General features: G+C 40.0%; 1 protein-coding gene across 3 annotated transcripts in view; it reads left to right on the top strand.

Annotated features, from left to right (window-relative positions):
- Positions 1-10,758: 10,758 nt before the first annotated feature.
- The window catches only part of gbf1 (golgi brefeldin A resistant guanine nucleotide exchange factor 1), a 109,242-nt gene continuing 101,789 nt past the window's right edge, over positions 10,759-18,211 (top strand). For 2 of the 3 annotated variants that reach the window (XM_074645628.1, XM_074645626.1), the window contains exons 1-2: positions 10,759-11,058; positions 16,623-16,727. In XM_074645628.1, the coding sequence (XP_074501729.1) occupies positions 16,635-16,727 (93 nt within the window). In that variant the 5' untranslated portion in view covers positions 10,759-11,058; positions 16,623-16,634. Of the gene's footprint in view, positions 11,059-11,298; positions 11,425-16,622; positions 16,728-18,211 lie in introns of those variants that run through there. The other variant, XM_074645627.1, reaches the window with a different exon arrangement.

Genomic DNA, 18,211 nt, shown 5'->3' with positions numbered 1-18,211 from the left:
CACAAACATTTTTACTAGGAAATTTGCATTTAAAACAGTTGAAATGCTGAAAGTAGTTCAAGTTGAAGTGGCGGTGACAGTTTTCTCAATCACTTTGGCTCATTTTTCGAAAACAGTCTTAACTTTCTCTGTAAGTGCAATTGTCACAACTGTTTGATGGGACATCACAACTCTATTGCATGTTTGCAAAAGGTACTAACTCACCCAAAACACTTCATTCATGCTTCTAAAACTAGTTATTGTGTCAGTAAACTGGCCCAAACGGCACCAAAATGAAACGTTTTTTTGTCATCATGTGAGCCATATACTGGTCAAAATGTGCAGATGTTTTTTCACCATGACAGTCAACTGGAAATGTTTCTTTTATGCAAATCTGTTTTGTTCTACTTTTTGTTGACACTGACTGCTGACTGTATTATACCAGAATGTTAGTTTTGTCTAACTGAATGCTGTTGTGTATCACAAGGAGTTGTTTGGATTTCCAGCTTAACAGTAGGTCAAAGTTTACTGAGCAAAGTCAGTACTGCAGTAGCTACACAGAAACAGGATATGCACATTTGTATGTATACAGTAAGATTATTCATGTAGCAATGTGTTACATGAACTGTAAACAGAAAATGTAAAGCCATATACGGTGAACTGAAATTTTGCCATGAAAGTGTAAAAAAACAACCCTGCAACAATGAAAAAACCTGCAGTAGTTCATTAAAAAAAAGTGTACCTCCTCATCATGATATTTATGGAATATACATGCATGTCTGACAGATTTTGATAATTGAATGGATCATTTTGCATGTGACGGCTCAAACGATGAAGGAATGTGTAGAAGTCGTGAAGAGGACGACAACTTCACAGAGAAGCAACTCATCAGTTTTGATCAGCAAGACGTGTGCAAGTGGTTATTGTGCTGACTATTTTGCAATGAAAAATTCTAATCTGTTGTGAACAACAAACTAATTGTTTAGAGGGTTGAAATTTTTTTTTAACTTTCTGAACTTGTTTTGAAAAGAAAAAAAATACTCATTCAAGACTTGAGCCGAAGCGAATGAGAAGAGCTGAAAAAAGTTTCAGTTGAAGTATACTGGAAAAACAAAGTTCAGAAACTTGTGTTTGGTGGATTGTTATTTTACCATTGACGGAGCATTTTGGCAAATTTTTCTTGGGTGCTACCCACATAATCAGCTGTGCTGCTCATCCCACAAATGCATGATCCTTACAAGTTGGACATCATTGCAAAGGTAAATAAACAGGCTTTCCAACGATGTAAAATACAATGCCAATTAGCATTGTAACAACAGAGAAATAATCCATCAAACACAAGTTTCCGAACTTTGTTTTTCCAGTTTATATAAGCACTGAATGAATGTGAAGATTCAATTGAAGCTCAAGCATTAAAAACAGCTGAAATCCTCAAAGTGTAATTGATTCATTAATTGATTAATTGAGCTAGAAGGGGTCAGGTGAAGTGTAATCACATGACATGAGCTCTCAGTTAAAGAATAAGAGATGAAAGCAGTGTAACTGTCAGCTGAAGACTGACGGAGTGTCTTTCAGTCATCTGTCTCATGGTATAGTGTTCACAGGGATCGTTTTTGGACGGAGGGGTCACTCCCCTTCCCAGCATTGGACGCTTAATGGACGTGCCGCTAGGTGTTACGATAGATGACTGACAGCTGCTCTCCTTCCCTGAAACAGGAAGCCAATACACAATAGAAGCTTTACTTCAAGTACTACTATTACTATTACTTCTGATTGGATTTCACTAGTGGGACAGATTTCAATCAGGACCAACATTATGGGTGTAAGGAAAATATCGATACAAGAGTGTCGCGATAATTACGTTGTACGATACTGCATCACTATATTGATTTTTAATTAACCTCTTAAGAATCCTACGGCGAGCCCGAGGTTGTAGAGGGCCTAAGGAATCAATTGGTATCAAGCCTGTCATGCTAGCTTGTCGAGAAGGAGAATAATAACGCTCTAAAGTTGCGAAACATTTTGGTGAGGAAAAACTGGTGTGGCCATTTTCACAGGGGTTCCCTTGACCTCTGACCTCAAGATACGTGAATGTGAATGGGTTCTATGGGTACCCACAAGTCTCCCCTTTACAGACATGCCCACCAAGTTTTTTTGCATGCAGTATAAATGTTATTTTTTGCCTATTCTAAATTAGTTTATTTCTGGTGTGTTCTTTATACTATGACAGTTTCCCTAAAACTAAATAAAAAAATGCAATATATAGCCTTGCTTACAGTATTGCAATATATTGAATGGTTACCCCAGTATCATGATACGTATCGTATCGCCAGATTCTTGCCAACACACAGTCCTAATCAACACGGCAGTAAGTTTGGAAACTTTCTCTTAAATTATGAAAAAAGTTTATGGAAATGTGTTTCTGAAAACATTTGAGGTGAGAGATCAGCCATGAATCTGAATCTGTCTTCATTTTAGATCAACAACGGTTCATTTAAAAGTCTTTCGGGTGTTTCCAGAGGCGGCGAGTCGCATTGCATGCCACTTATTTGCATAAAGTATAGCCTTGATCTCAACTTTATGCAAATGAGGAGCAGCCCGTCCGACACTACCAGAATGCATTGCACAGCTCCTTACATAGACAATAAATGGGAAGAGTGGAAATGACGGATCCTGTGGACACGTATCACACGCATCTGACGGATAGATGTTTAATCAATCTGTCTACAACCTGTCTCTTGTCTCTTGTGTAATGACACGCAACCCAAAGCTTATTTTCACATTTCAAGTCTATTTTCTTCTGTTTTTCCAAACGTAACTACGGTGATTGTGTGTGATACAGTGATGCTTTGCCTGAAAACATGCTGTAGGCACAGATGGAGCTCTGAAGTTTCTGCTTCTGACTGTGTAAGTGATGAAAACAGTAAAAATAGGTGGTAAAAGTTGTTGAAATAGAATTTAATTTCCTTTAAGGTAGCTTATAAAATTTGATTTGTTTCACTGTGGATAGAGGTCTCTACTAAAACAACCTGGAAATGCTAATGTAGACGCAAGTCATTTTCCCACAAACATGTGTGTTCAAATTTAGACGGAGTAAGGCCGACATATAGTCTAAGAGATGAAAACCGTTTCAGACAACGTGTAAGCCCTGAAAGCATTCACTTGTCAGTTGACGAGAAAGGGATGAAAAGCAGTTGAAATGTTATAAGAAGAGTAAGAGATGAAAGCATATTCCCGCCACAAAAATATAATTGTGTTGGTGGGCGGACCCGGCGCATGCCTCTCTAAATTTGTAACATGCGGCCACCACGCCAACTGCGCACATCTCCTTCTTGATGATTGGCTCGTTGGCCTGTGGGGACCCGGACCCAATCACTTTCTCTTCCGTCTCCTTCAAAAACACACCAATAATCACATAACCACGTATTTAAAAAGACAAGAAGAATGAGGAAGCAGGTAGAAAACACACACACATGCTGCACAATGGCAGGCCTAGAGTCACTGTGAAGGTTTAACACAACACATGCTTGGAGCTCAAGGCATGGAAACTGTGGGGGAGTACATATGTGTCTATTTCTCATGATACAATGTTTGTATCTTTTTCAAGCCGGCCAAGCGGTGGTGCACTAAAGGACTTCATCTCCGGCTCGGACCATTCCATATTGGTCTCCCATGGGCCAGCCTTTTCCTTTATGGAAGGTCTGGCGGTGGTGAAGGCTGAGATATCAGCTTTTTAGCTGCCGCCCCACAGCTGGTCCCTTATCCTTTAACACAGGTCTATGAGGAGTGGCGACGGGACTGTGTATTAACTGAATGGATGGACAGGAAGGACACTGAGACTGGGTTATATGTTCCAGTTCTACAGGCTGTGGGGGTTACAGAGGGGGTTTTACTCCACGTACTTCCTGGTTCCCAAGAAGACAGGAGATTTCAGACCCATTTTAGATCTGCGCAGCCTAAACCAATGCATTGCCCGCAAGACGTTCCGTATAATGACCATCACACAGATAACTGGAACCGGTCCAGCTGGGAGACTGGTTCACCACCATCGACTTAAAGGACATATACTTTAACGTCAAGGTGGCTCAGAAACACAGGAAATTCTTCCATTTCGCCTTCCAGGGGACAACCTACGAGTACAACAGACTACCGTTGGGCTATTCTCTGGCCCCCCCTGCACCTTCAGCATACGTTTTGACACGACGCTGCAGCTGCTACGCGACCTTGGCATGAGGGTGTTCTTTTATCTTGACGACCTCATTGTCACGGCCAAGTCCAAAGAATGGCCGGTGTTCCACACGGCCGAAATGATCCTACACCTAACCGAGTTGGGGTTCATGATCAACTGGAAGAAGAGCGGCCCCCCTGCCACACTGACAGGTGGAGAATCTGGGAGTTATGCTCGATGCATAGAGTCTATGGGCTACTCTGTCGAAAGTCAGTACGAGCAGCCCTGCTGTTGGCAGTTTGCAAACCACGACGGTGACGGCGTTGACGGCCATGCGGACGCTGGGGTTCATGGTGGCCGAGCACCCGGTGGTGCGGCTGGGGCTGTTGCACATGCGGTGCCTGCAGAGGTGGTTTGCCAGCCTCCTCTTGGATGCCAAGAAGCACAAGCGTCGCTTAGTGACCAGCACCGCCCTCGGTAGAGAACGATATACGCTACTGGGGGTCCTCACAACACCTGTTAGCTGGAACAAGTGACCTCATACATCATGCTTTCACGGATGCGTCCCCTGAGGGGGTGGGGGAGGGGTGGACTTGCCTGGGGAGAGCGCTTGGTGGAGTGTGGCCTCTTATCGAGGAACAACACATCAACCTCCTCAAACTTCAGGCAGTGCTCTTAGTCCTCCAGCGCTTAAAGTCTCTGCTACAGGGAAAGCACGTGTTGGTGAGGACCGAGGACTATGTCAAGAGAACGACCTCTACCAGATGTACCATTCTTATTCCCTCCAGGATGAATTATAATAACTTGAGTGATCCCTTTACATTTCATCTAGAACCATCATCAGGTCCAAATTTTCAATATTTCCAATAGATTCGTTTATGATTAAATACCTGTAGACAATCTAAATGTTTTACACCTGCCTTTAGGCTACATGGGGGAATATCTGTTAAATGCAAAACATTAAAGAAAGTGTGCTTGTTAGCTATTTTGCCAATTTTTTTTTACCAAAAAGGAAAACTCACTTGGGACTTTTATTGTAAGGGCAGTGGATGTGTATGGTAGAAATGGAGGGAGAGCGTAAGCGTCCTGCAGTTACACAGATTTTTTTTTGTTTTTAAAAAAAGCTTTGAAATACAATTCTCTGAACAGTGTTATCACATTCTTAACACAGCTGTGGGCTGCGAGATATGATGTTGGTGTACACAACGCTAACATTTGTCATCTTTTGCTGTTGATGCTGGAACTCTGAGGCTTTCAGAATCGACAGCCACAGCAAATGAAAATTTCCAAAACTCAACTGCAGGTGTATTTGTTTTTCTGAAACACCTGGTGTGTGTGTAAAGGAGCGCACACAGCATGCCAGCACTGATAAACTGCTTTTCAGTATTCTGCAGGTCAGGCGATACTGAACGATATAGATGAGGACAGTGAAGGCGAGGAACGGGAGATGACTTTAATGTATAAAAGTTGGCTGTGTGATGGTGCTGGAGTTAAGATCTGGGTGTTGTACTCTCCACCGCCATCATCAAAACATTGTAATGGACCAATGTATTGCAGGGATTGACTGAATAAACCAACCATAATACATTACCATCCTTTGAAGTAAGTAGTCCAATATACAGTGACAAGATGTGGACCTGACCACACATGCAGCATAAAACCTCCATTAAAGTCTAGTTTGATTCCCAGTATACAGTTGTAGTTTATCTGGAATCAGTGGGAGAGACTTAAGTGGGTCTATTAACCTGGGGTAGAGGTTATATATGTAATTAAATACGTCAAATTGTCAAAATCAAAATGTTGGGAAATGTTTTTTTTTCTTTCTGAGAGTAAGATGAGAAGATCAATACAGCGCTAATGTCTGTGCATTAAGTGTATCTGGAGCCTGGAGAAATTAGCCTAGCTTAGCATAAAGACTGAAACCATAGGGAAACAGCTAGCCTGAACCAACACCTTTAAAGCTCATTAATTAACATGTATATCTTGTGTTTCATGCTCACATTAGCACATTATGTAAAAATTTGTGGCTATAGCCAGAGATACATTTTTACATTTCTGTTTATTTAGTAAGTAATATAAAATGTATTTATACAGCGTTTTTCACAGACATAAATCACATCAGTGGTGTGAAAATGGTCGGTAAACGCTGCTTTGTATATATGTTTCCCTTTTTAAATGACGAATACAGACTACCGCCGCCTGCGGGTATGGAGAGTTATTTCATCTCACAGAACGTACGTGCTAACTGGCCGTCGGCTGTAGTCTTTGTGTTGGTTCAAGTGCAACTTGTGAGCCAAGACAAAGGCGTCATGAGGCGACGCAACAGTCGGCCTTCATCGCCGCTAGTTCTTTGATGTCGGCTTGGTGTGTCTGGGCCTTTAAGGCAAAAGTGTGTGACAGACAGCTAATTTTAGCACATTTGACCTAAAGCCACTTATGCAGGAGTCTGACCATGCAATGCTCTGTAAGTAAGACTGAGAATTTTAAAGTTGATTGTATACGCTACAGGGAGCCAGTGAAAAGATCTAATCTATAACTGAACAGCTAACTGAATAAATAAAATATGAGAATGTTTTTTCTCTTAACAGAAAATTAAGAGAAAATATAAGAGCTCCATGGCTGTCAGATTGAGCGGTGACAGACTCATCAGTACAAAGCATGAGGACGAGCATCCTCCGGTTGGTGCTCATGATGAAAAAACAATGTCAAACAAATAGACAGTAGCCCAAATAGGTAATAAAAAGCAAGTGAGCTACGCTAATCTATTAGATTAGACTGGTGATATGTTGTTAAGATATTTTTGTCATAGAAACATTAAAGCTCGGAGCACTGTTTGGATGAAACGCTGTGATGAAGTGCTCCCCAACACCCTGCGGGCGCTTTTGCTTTTGTTGGAACATCAGAAAGACTAACCAAAATGTGTTTGGTGAGTTTTATTTTGTTTTTGTCCAGTTTGAAGGAAGCGTGTTGTGTGATGAGTTAACAAGCTCGCACACAACAACATTCACATTATACAGAAGAGTCGTGTGTTTCTATGTTCAATAATGGATGTCATTGAAAGAAAAAAATGAAATGGGAATATAGAAACACTCATACTGATTGGTGATTAGACTATTATCATCTCCGTTCATGCACACATTTTCATAACCATGAATATGCCCTCAGGCCTCGAGCAGTGCTCGAAAATATCTCCAAGAATGTTGGAGGAACTTGATAAACAAGCCTCAATTTATCACTTCCACATCTTTCAAACAAGAACATACTTGCCAAATATGACACAACCATCTTGCAACACAAAGCATATCACAGTGTCTGGGTTTGCATGTTTCTTAAAGCCAAAATGCTGATTCTTTGTCTTCTTACCAGACAACAGGACAGATGTATAAACTTATAAACTACAAGGCAAAGCAGAAACACATTACTCACTGAAGCACAGAGCCCTCACCTGGAGCCTGACAAAGTGGTGTAAATGTGCCATTTGGTGTTTTGTCTTTAAGGATTTAGATAAATGAGATGGTCAAAATTTTTAAAAAAAATCCCACTGCTCTTATTCTCATGTCTGTAATTAATGATGAACAGACTCACGTCAAAGACACAAGCTTACATAAATATTTTCAGTTTGGATGAAGGGAATGTAACCAAGAGAAATCCAGCTGTTGCATATGCAGCTGAGCAGGGATTGGACAGGGATATGGTGGATCAAATGAGAATATGCAACACAGCTTTATGGTTATTAAAGATGATTTGTTAGAAAGATACTGTTTCTTTGTGAGAACATTGCAAGTATATATATATATATACAAGTGCATGACAAAAAAATTAAAGAAAGTTGTTATTGCCTCGGTGGTGCCGACATATCTGCTACTGTGGAAAACGACACGCATATATTTGCTGATGAAATGTTGCAATTATGAATCCCACAGGTGATCAAACACTTTGCAAAGAGCAAACAGAGGTCTGACACACTTAGATTCTACATGCTTTAAACACAGAGCGATACTTTGTGTGTAGGTGTTGAGCAAACGGCTGCTTCTGATTGCACAGAGAGATAAGAGATTGTTGGATTGTAGCTGTCCTTACATGGAACCCCCCACCAAATGGCAAACACACATACATACTGTACATTGTTTGGCAACTGATTGTTGGGTCACTGTTAGATTGAAATACAAGAAAGTTAATTTTTTTTTCAACAAAACAGAACATACCATGGAAGCAATATACGTATAATTAACCTCTTTTACCCGACGGACCCGGTATCGGGTTCGGCTGAGCCGTGTGTTAAAACAAAGCCTTTAAAAAATCCATAAAATGCTGTGGTGGTATTTCTTCAGAATTGTTTCTAAAAGACTAGGCCTTAATGCGACTAAAACAACACTCCAAGTGTATTTTGTACAAACAATGTCTGTTTGGCAATAATTTCTATATTTTAGTTACAAAATCAACTAACGAGAAATTGTATTTTTACTTTATAATATTTTCAACCGTTTTTATATTGAATGTACATACTGGACTTTGGATTCTTTTTTGTTATCTTATTTACATTGTTATTGATCTTATTCGTTATTATCTAAGTTTTACTTAATCATAAATAATTTAATTATCATAACAAAACGACTCCATTTGTAGTCAAAATTATACAATTTAGTTGTTTTTATTGATTTTATACTGAGCACAATGGTAGAATGTGATGATGCACAGGGTACATGTCATGGCCAAAGGCTCCATTGTGTGTACATAGCCTCCTGTAGTGGATATCAGTAGTATTTTAGAGCCAGATTTCCTTTCAAGAGGTAGAAAACCCATTTGGCACACTTTAGGTATCCAAGTGGCCAAATGGAGAGTCCGCCTGGTCCTATCCTGACTAAAACCTTTGTAGAATCTATGTGCTTTGTGTTATTTATATCTGCTTTGGCACAGTTGTAGTCAAGGAGTTGCTGAATGAATTCAGTGACATCTCTGTGCATGGCATCATTGCTATAATGGTGTTATCCACTGTCTAATCTAGAAAACATTTTAGGCAAGGATAAAAATGTAAATTTTTCCTTTGGTTCATCACAGTTTACTCAGGCATAGTAACAGACACAATGTTACTGACACTGGTGATGGATTCTCTGAGGTCTTACCTATAAATAGAGACCATGTTCATGCACATAGACCTGGTAGTTGTGGAGCTATTCTTGATTTATTTTGGGTATGTCTGTCTAGGTGAACCACACCTTCCAGCACCCTAGAGCTAATGAGGTTAAATCAAGAACACAAATCAGCAAATACTCCCAGCATGCAAACACAAATACAAAGTAGACAAAAACCTATTCCATACCCATCAATCCACTCAACCATCATAAGCAAAACAGAGCCTAAAGACACAAAAGCAGCAGCAACAAGGGGGGAGGAATACGAAAGGAGTTCAACATACCCAGGGTATCGTCTCATTATCTGGCTTCACTAACCCTAACAACCGCGATCACGCTAAGCGGTCCTATGAATGTGGTTATCAATTCATTCAGTCAAATCCAGGGTTTCTCAATCCAGCTTTGAGCGCGTTCACACAAAGGGGCGGTAAAATGACCAATCACAGACATGGACAAGTCTACTGTCAGCAGAGCGGCTTATTTTAAAATGATAAAGTTTGCTCTGGCTGGTGGGCGGTGCTTGGTATTTCTTGAACTGATCTCAACATGGCTGCCGGGTCACAAACTTTCTCATTTTACAGCTAAACAGAACACTACAAGATGATTCTGAAAACATTTGAGGAGAGAAATATTAAAAATATTAAACACATTTTTTTTAATCACATTTGCTCCAATTCTACCCACTGCAGCTTTAACTGCATTCATCTGCTCCTTACATATAATAAACAATACTGTCCAACCCCACCCTTTCGAAAATAAAAGAATTATTATTTTTTATGGGGCCCTTGGTGAGTATTCAAGCTGTAGGCCCTTACAGTTGTCACCATATTTCGCTCCGTTGCAGCACTGCATTAGTCCAAAGAGCCCTCTTTTATCCCACATCCACCATAGGGAAAAAGGTTATATATTTTATTTGTAATTCAGCTTTGATTTGTATATGTCTTGGACTACATGGGTAGAGCATGAGACTTGTGTTTAAGCTACAATAGTACTATACATTTGCTGCAAGAAATAATTACATTAAAAAAAAAAGTAAAGTGAACACCAGCTTGTTGCAGGACTCTCCCAAATCCTCTGGAGCTCACTTTGGGAAAGGCCCCCTTTATCACATTATTTAACCCCACAAAGAGAGGGGCCTGTGAGAGGAAACTGATACACATAGCCCAGTTGTCAGTGTGAGACTCTACTGGTCTCTTCAATGGAGCTGTGCAGACCGTGCTTTCGTCATCAACCTGGCGCAACCAACCTTGCTACCTTTGTCCCGCCCTGATTTCTCTGTAACACAAGTTATATTTTCTTTCCGGGGAATCCCTGTCAGTCCATATGATTTGAAAAAATAACACAAACGCTAATACACACTTGACCTTTAATTCTCTGATATGTTTTTGCATTTTAAAGCCCCATATCACGCGTGAAGTGATCAGTTTGGTAGCCTGTCAATCAAACCTCTCTGTCATCAGGCTTGGTTGAGAGTGCAGAGGTTTTCCACGTCAGTGTGTTTACAGAGAGCAGACTGACTGACAGCTACTAGCAGCTAGCAGAGCTTCACTTATCCACTTATGGAGCAGATGTATGGAGAGTGAATGGACAAGTGCAGTTTGGAAATATCACGTTATCACGCAGTGGACTGTCGGGAGGTTTCAGTGTGTCCTGTCGTCGTCATAGTGAACTGAACTTTGGTCTTCTTCATTCACTGTTGGCCGGCTAGCCTGCTAGCTTGAGCTAGCCTAGCATTAGCTGCAGCAGGACTCCATCTTTGAAGTAACAGACACCTTACAGGTAATACACTTATTCCTAGAGAAGCAGAAAAGCCTGCTTATATAACTGCCAATTTGCTTAATTGGATCAAGGAAATAAATGACTGTTGTCTGATAGGACAAACACGGAAGACACATCTGTCCTCAGCCAGTTGACCAAGGCCTATTGAAGGAGGCTAGGACACGCGTCATATCTCGGGGGTATGACGCATGCGCAGTAAGATCTGGTCTGAAATTGAGCCAATCGCAACACACGACCGCAGCTTCAGTTACACTGCGCATGCGTTATACACCATACCACAAGACCAGTGGCCCAGCCTCCTTCAATAGGCCTTGCAGGTGACACGCTAACGCTAGCTAAGTAGTTAGCTGTGAGGTTTCTGGGCAGGTAATATATATAACGTTACAACGAATTTATAAACTCTTTAATACATACTAATTTAATAGTACCGTTAGTCCTTTGTCCTCTCATTCTGTTGATTGTCTCAGAGGACTGTCAGCAGTCTGAGGAGGGTAGAGAGCTTGTTAGCCTGTTAGCTCTGCCTCTGAGTTAACGTTAGCTAGGTATGATCATTAGGCAGCTAACACCTTCCTAGCTCACCTGACAGCCAACTGACTTAGCTGGCTTGTATCACTTGCTTTTGTTGTGTGGCTGCATTATGTTGCACTTATGTTTAACATGTTAGATACAGGTTGGAAATGTCTGTGATTTAGTTTCTGTGTTTCTGACAAGTTCCAGGCAGAGATGTTGTGCTGACCAGCTGACATCCAGCTGTCTGTTAGCAGAGATGTCTAAGAAGCAAGGGAGCAAGTCTTAAGTTTACTCAACAATCAGTTGTTCACGTGTTCATTGCTAGCCTGACTGTCAGTGTCAGTAGGACAAATCTTATCATGCAAAGATCAGTGTAAAAGTCATCACTTGCCAAAAATACACTGTTTTGCTGTTTGGTACCCAGCATACAAAGCAAGGCAGCTTTATTTGTAGAGCACATTTCAGCAACAGGGCAATTCAAAGTGCTTTACATAAACATTCAAGAACATTGCGACAAAGTGCAAAAGAACATTAAGACATAATTAAAACAATTATAAAAACATAAAAACATTAAAGATTAGAAAATAAAAACAAGCTAAAAATAAAAGCTAGGGTAGAAGCTAAAATAGAGTATAACACACAAGAGTAAAAGCTCTAGTGCAGTATAAGATCATTATCTGCTTTAATAAAAGGCAGCAGCAAACAGGAATGTTTTAAGCTTTGATTTAAAAGAACTCAGAGTTGGAGCGGTCCTGCAGTTTTCTGGGAGCTTGTTCCAAATATTTGGTGCATAAAAACTGAACGTAAGACAACACAATAGTCTTACCATCCCACAGGAACCCTGCAGAACCCGTTCATTATTTCCTGCTCAACAAAGAAGCAGTAGTGAGACAGCAGGCAGTGACTGTATGTTTTTACTGAAATGACAGCGTTAATTTGTTAGAGACTTCTTGTTATATTGCTAAGAAAGTAAGCTGTGATGCAGGCAGTTTTTTTTTGTAATGCAGTGCCATTTACTTGCCAAACATTTTATCTAAACTGTCTTGCTTTTACTAAGTTTACTGTACCTGCTGTATGCACGGTGCAGCTGTATTATGTCGGAAAATATAATATCAGACCAGGACTCCACTGATCACTGATTCAGATTGGAATTGGTGGTTTGAAAAACTTAAAGGGAAACTACTTTCATTTTCAAAATTCATACATTTTATCCCTATGGTCCAAAACAGTCCAAAAAATAGATGAACAACTCTCTCCCACATCGAAAAACTAGAGTGCTAAAACTCAAACCTGTGATATCATAGGTTATAAAATGTGGAACTGCTCCATAGACAATGAATTGGGAAAAATGTTCTGGATAACACCGAGAGCACCCAGGGGAGTGTTCTGAGTATATGGGTACATTTTCTGTTTCTGAGAACACTACAATAGAATAAAGCTCATTTGGGTATAGGGATGCCGACACTCCTTAAAGGTCCAGTGTGTAGAATCTGACGGTATCTAGCGGTGAGGTGAGGAGACTGCAACCAACTGAAGCATCTCCCGTGTGCCAAGCGTGTTGGAGAGCAGTGGTGGCCGACGTGAAAACGCGAATGTCCCTCTCTAGAGCCAGTTGTTGTTAGAGTAGTGTAGGTCATTTAGAGCAGAGCCAGTGTGTAGATTAGTGTGTGTGTTCATGGGAAGTGAGTGGTGAAGCAAGAGAGAAGGAGCAGCGACAACGGGAGCGAGTAACGTTATCGACTCCGGCCCAAGCAGGAAAAGTTGATAGAAACATGGCGGTGCAGCATGGAGGACTATGCTGGAGGACTAGCACGATGCTGCGTGCATTGTCGTGGACACATGCAGCCACTTTCCCAGTAAAAGTCTCCAACGCATCATTTAGTTTAGCCGCAAGGTTAGCCCCAAAACTAGCAACAACTCCGGCTCAGGCTCACTTAAGGTGGGCTGACCTTTAAGGTGGACCAGCTATTCTCCTTTAAGTGACAAGCTGCTCCTCTGAGTTTTGCTCAGCTTTTTATTTAATTTTTAATATTTCTTTTAAAGGTAAAATAGGTAAGCGTTGTCAGTTACTGTTTGTAAACACACCGCATTCAAAGTTGGCCCCCTCGGCTGAAAGAGAGCGCAGCGATAGTGAAGATCGAATCTTTCAGACCACATTCAGAGGTGGTTTGGGCCTCATTTGGTCACATTCTTTTAGTAGTGTGTACGTGAATGTGTCCTGGATGACATTAAGGACCGCTTACTCAACTGACGTCCTGCTGGGATCCGCGAGGTCTCATGCATTCCTCGTGTGAATACACAGACGTGAGCGCTTGTCTGCTTTGCAGCATGGAAACGGCCTCTGTGCTCTACTGTATCCTGTCGGTACAACTGAATTTTATTAAAATATATCTTGTTTATAGGCTACATATCTACAGAGTATCGGACTAGGCACGCAAAGTGCATTGTTGTCATACTGTTGGAAGATGTGTCAGTGTTTTTGTTCCGCTGCTTTGCACGGAGCTGACACCTGCCCGCCCACTCTCCACCCTGACTCTATGAAGCTCTGTATCCGCTGTTGCCTGGCAAAGGCAGCGGTGCCGGCGAGGCGTTCGTAGGTCCCCATGTACCGCCGGTAAATTTTGTCTTGATGTTAATGAAATGTACCCAAATTCACCACCACACACTGCTAGTGAGGCATAGTGATGATTGAGAGGGATTATTTTTGTATCAGTCTATACATTGTTTTTTTTGTAGTTAATTCTTGCCTATTATACCGTTTAACTGTTTAACTGATAGCATTCATTTGTCAAAATTATTATTGTCGGTTGACGGTTAGTTATTAACATCCCTATTAGGGCATAACAAAGAAAACAAGCATTCTGTGGGTCTCCCATTCATTGTCTTTGGAGCAGCTCTGGACTTTATACCCAATGACATCACCAGTTTGAGACTTGTTTTCTTGTTTTGAGAGAGAGTAGCTCATGTTCACAAATATTGATTGAACTTTCCTAGGCCATGGAAATAAGATACTGGAATTCTTCATTTGGTCGGTGTTCCCCTTTAATCACTCGTGAAGTCTCATATATATCATAGTCTTACCAGCTATAAGCCTATCACTCTGTCTCTACATCCTGGCCTCTACCTGTCATACCTTCATCCTCTTATTATTTCGAATAGGCTGCTTACCATGAATTTAAAAGAATGTGGCCTCCGCCACCTAGTCTTTACATTCATAAATCTTCCTGTAAAGTAAGAGTATTATCTGGCATGGCTTTCATGACACAAGGAAAAAAGGTTAATCCAACCATTTTGAGATATACTGCTTGTCAAATATGAACAGTATGTCATTTTGATTTTGTTTGGTTATCCTTATTGGTTTTAGGCATAGTCAAGGTACACATGGAGATCGGCTGTTTGGTTCTTAGATTCCATATTCATTTGAGGGTGAGAGTTCTTAGTTTGACTTTAAGCTTGGTGACTTACTTGTAGCATTTCAGGGTTTCATATTATATTAAGTCTAAATGATTGTTTATCCATAGTTTAAGATGAATTCCAGTGTACGCAATTTTTGTAGCCTGACAGATGTTTGCCACGAGAGACACTATCAGACAGTTTTACTTGATGGCTCAGTGGTCTGTACTACATTATTTATAGTAGCCAGTACCTGTCATGTAAATTCTGTATTTTTGTATAAGCTAGTTAAGTACCCCATATGTTTTACATAGGCTATATGTGTGTATGGTTGACTCAAAGGTTTTAGTGTGCTTCATTAATTGATTGGTTGAATAACTGATTCATGCACGCACCCATAAACTCAATTTTTTAGATTATCGGCCACATTGTGTTTGCTAGATGCTGCATTTTGATTACTGTAATGGGTATTGCAGGTTATAAATAAGAAATATTTTCTGATGATAGTCAGGGGGTGAAAGATTTTTAAAAAATCGGTACTTGCGATTCTTTTCGCTGATATTGCAATTGTGATATGATTTGCGATATTAGAGGGAATGATATTTTTGACATCAGTATTTTTATTTTCATTGAAAAACATATTAAAATGATTATGGTGTGATTTTTGTGGGGATCTATCTGTACCAAACAATGATGATTTCTTAAGTCTGTAGAATATAATCGGTCGGCCAGGACATCTCTGCAACAGCACAATATCTAATTTAAAAATCTTATTTTGACACACACTTTTCCTTTAACAAAAATTGTCCCGATAGTGATATGTAAATTGCAGTCGGCCATATTGCGATTTTGATGAAATTTTGATTAATTGTTCATCCCGGTAATAATCACAACATTATTGATACTGATATGTTAACAATATTCACACAAGTATGACAAATCACATGTAAAGATAAGCTCATGTTCTTTGAGTCAAGTGATTTCTATTGTGTTTTTCTTTTACCTCAAATTCACACCAGACATCAGTGGTGTGAAGAGTGCCTCTGAAGCATCAGTCCATTCAATCCAAACCGACTCTGACCTCAGATGTAGTGTTACCGTCCTCAGGACCAGCTGTCATGTCAGCAGCACATCTCCTGAGGAGCTGAAAAGACATCAGGAGGACAGACTGTCTCCACCACTGACTGACATCAGAAATTCAGTTAACAAAAATTGTTTTATGGCATTCTTTCTATTCATTGAAATCAGCCATTTTATTCCCTCTGCCCACCGTAGCTCTTAATGCTCATAAGGAAACTGGGGGCCTCGATCCGTCATTATAGATGTAGTTTATAAGTTCACAACATATATAGACGTGATTTAATGCTGACATTTTAACAAATTGAAGCGTATCTGTTTCATGAGATGGGAGAGTGACAGACATTAAAAACACTCCAGAAAACACCGTAACAAAACAACATATTAAAAAAACAATGTATTTTCGGTACTTCAGAGGTTATGCTGGGACAGATTTTACTAAAATATAACCTGTTAGAACTGACAACTGTGAACCATGATATCTTGATATGAGAATTTTTTTTATAATACACTTGTATAGATGGACTATAAGCGATATAGGGTTCTGCCAAAACCAACCATCCCCTCCTCTGTTTTTCTCTCAGAAAAGCAGCAAGATGGACAAGAATATCTACATCGTCCAGGGTGAAATTAGTACTGTTGTTGGAGCTATCAAGAGGAACTCCAGATGGAATACCCACACTCCACTGGTAAGTTAAACACAACAATTATATTTGCTAATTTTAACTGAGTTAAGGTAAGATTTACTAAAGATATGAAAACTGACCTATGGGTAGGGTAGGACTTAACTTCAGATATAGTAGTCACTCATTTTAATTTGCAAAAACGTCAAAGTGATACTCAACCCAAGGGTCAGTATTCCTCAGTTCAAAATGACTCTGATGTTGTGATGGAAGTTTTGTTTTGAAAGGAAACCTTTCCAGTGAGAATCACAGGGATGACATTAATAAAAAGTATTATTCTGGACAATATTTATCATTGTTTGTGTTAGTGATTGATTTCCAATAAGAAATACTGTATATACCTACATTTGCAAAAAGCAGCATATTTGTCCACTCCCACATTGATAAGAGTATTAAATACTTGACAAATCTCCCTTTTAAGGTACATTTTGAACAGATACAAAGTGTGTGATTAATTTGCGATTAATCATGGAAAATCATGCGATTAATCACGATTAAATATTTTAATCGATTGACAGCCCTAATTTAATGTTAAATAGGTTAAGTTAAGTTATCTTTCTAGTAAGTTAGATAGAAGCAGTTAAGATGTGATGATAAAGTCTGCACATTTTTGTTTTAGGTACCTTTTAAAAAGTGCTCAAAAAGTGCTTGAATTTCACTCTTAAAAAGCTGTATGAACCCTGAAAGCATACATCCCAGGTCAAAACTACTGGCTCTAATCTTGAGTGTGTTAGTTTAGTACCAAGATGCTGCTTATTTATTTTTTTTTTTATCACATGCATCCAGAGCAATCAACATTTTCAGACGCTGCTGTAATTTGAAAGTCACAGTTCACTATATCTTCCAGACATCACAGTTTATAAGTAGATGATAGACATGATGACATCATTATCCTAATGAAGGTTCTCGGCCCTGGATGTATTTCAGCTATCTAATTAGGGACTGGTTTCATCAACCTGCTAATTGCGGAACTGAGAACTGCTGCCCCAAAGTGTTAAACTATAATGTGTTATGTCTGTCAAGAGTCAGCATGTTGGGCACTTCTTCAGAGGCAAACTCATCATAAATAGTCGGATACAGATCCATTTTTGAATGAGCCATTTCTGTTTTTATGTAGAATATACTTAATAAAGTGCTGTAGTTAATACTAGAAATTGTTTGTTTTCATGGCATCTTAATACATCCTGTGACTAAGCATTAAACCCTTAAAACTCCACCAGCGGGCCGTCCGCTTTTCTGTCTTTCGGAGGTTATTGCGGGCTGAGTTTTCAAGCTAGATCTCTATGAAACTAGAAAAAACAGAGGAATCCATCGGTACCAACCATGTCATGCTAGCTTGTCAGGAAGATCACTAAACGCTACAAAGTTACGCTAAATTTTGGATGGATGGAGGATGGATGGCTTTCCTAAGTAGATTGTCATTAAGGGAGTTTTTGAGCCGTTTTCCAGAACAGAAGTGCTCGCCATCCAATCGCTGAAAAATGCAATTC

This window comes from Sebastes fasciatus, chromosome 9 (genome assembly GCF_043250625.1).
Source record: "Sebastes fasciatus isolate fSebFas1 chromosome 9, fSebFas1.pri, whole genome shotgun sequence".
NCBI classification, from domain to species: domain Eukaryota; kingdom Metazoa; phylum Chordata; class Actinopteri; order Perciformes; family Sebastidae; genus Sebastes; species Sebastes fasciatus.
The sequence above is the reverse complement of the archived record's forward strand: the minus strand, read 5'-3'. Positions and strand labels throughout refer to the sequence as shown.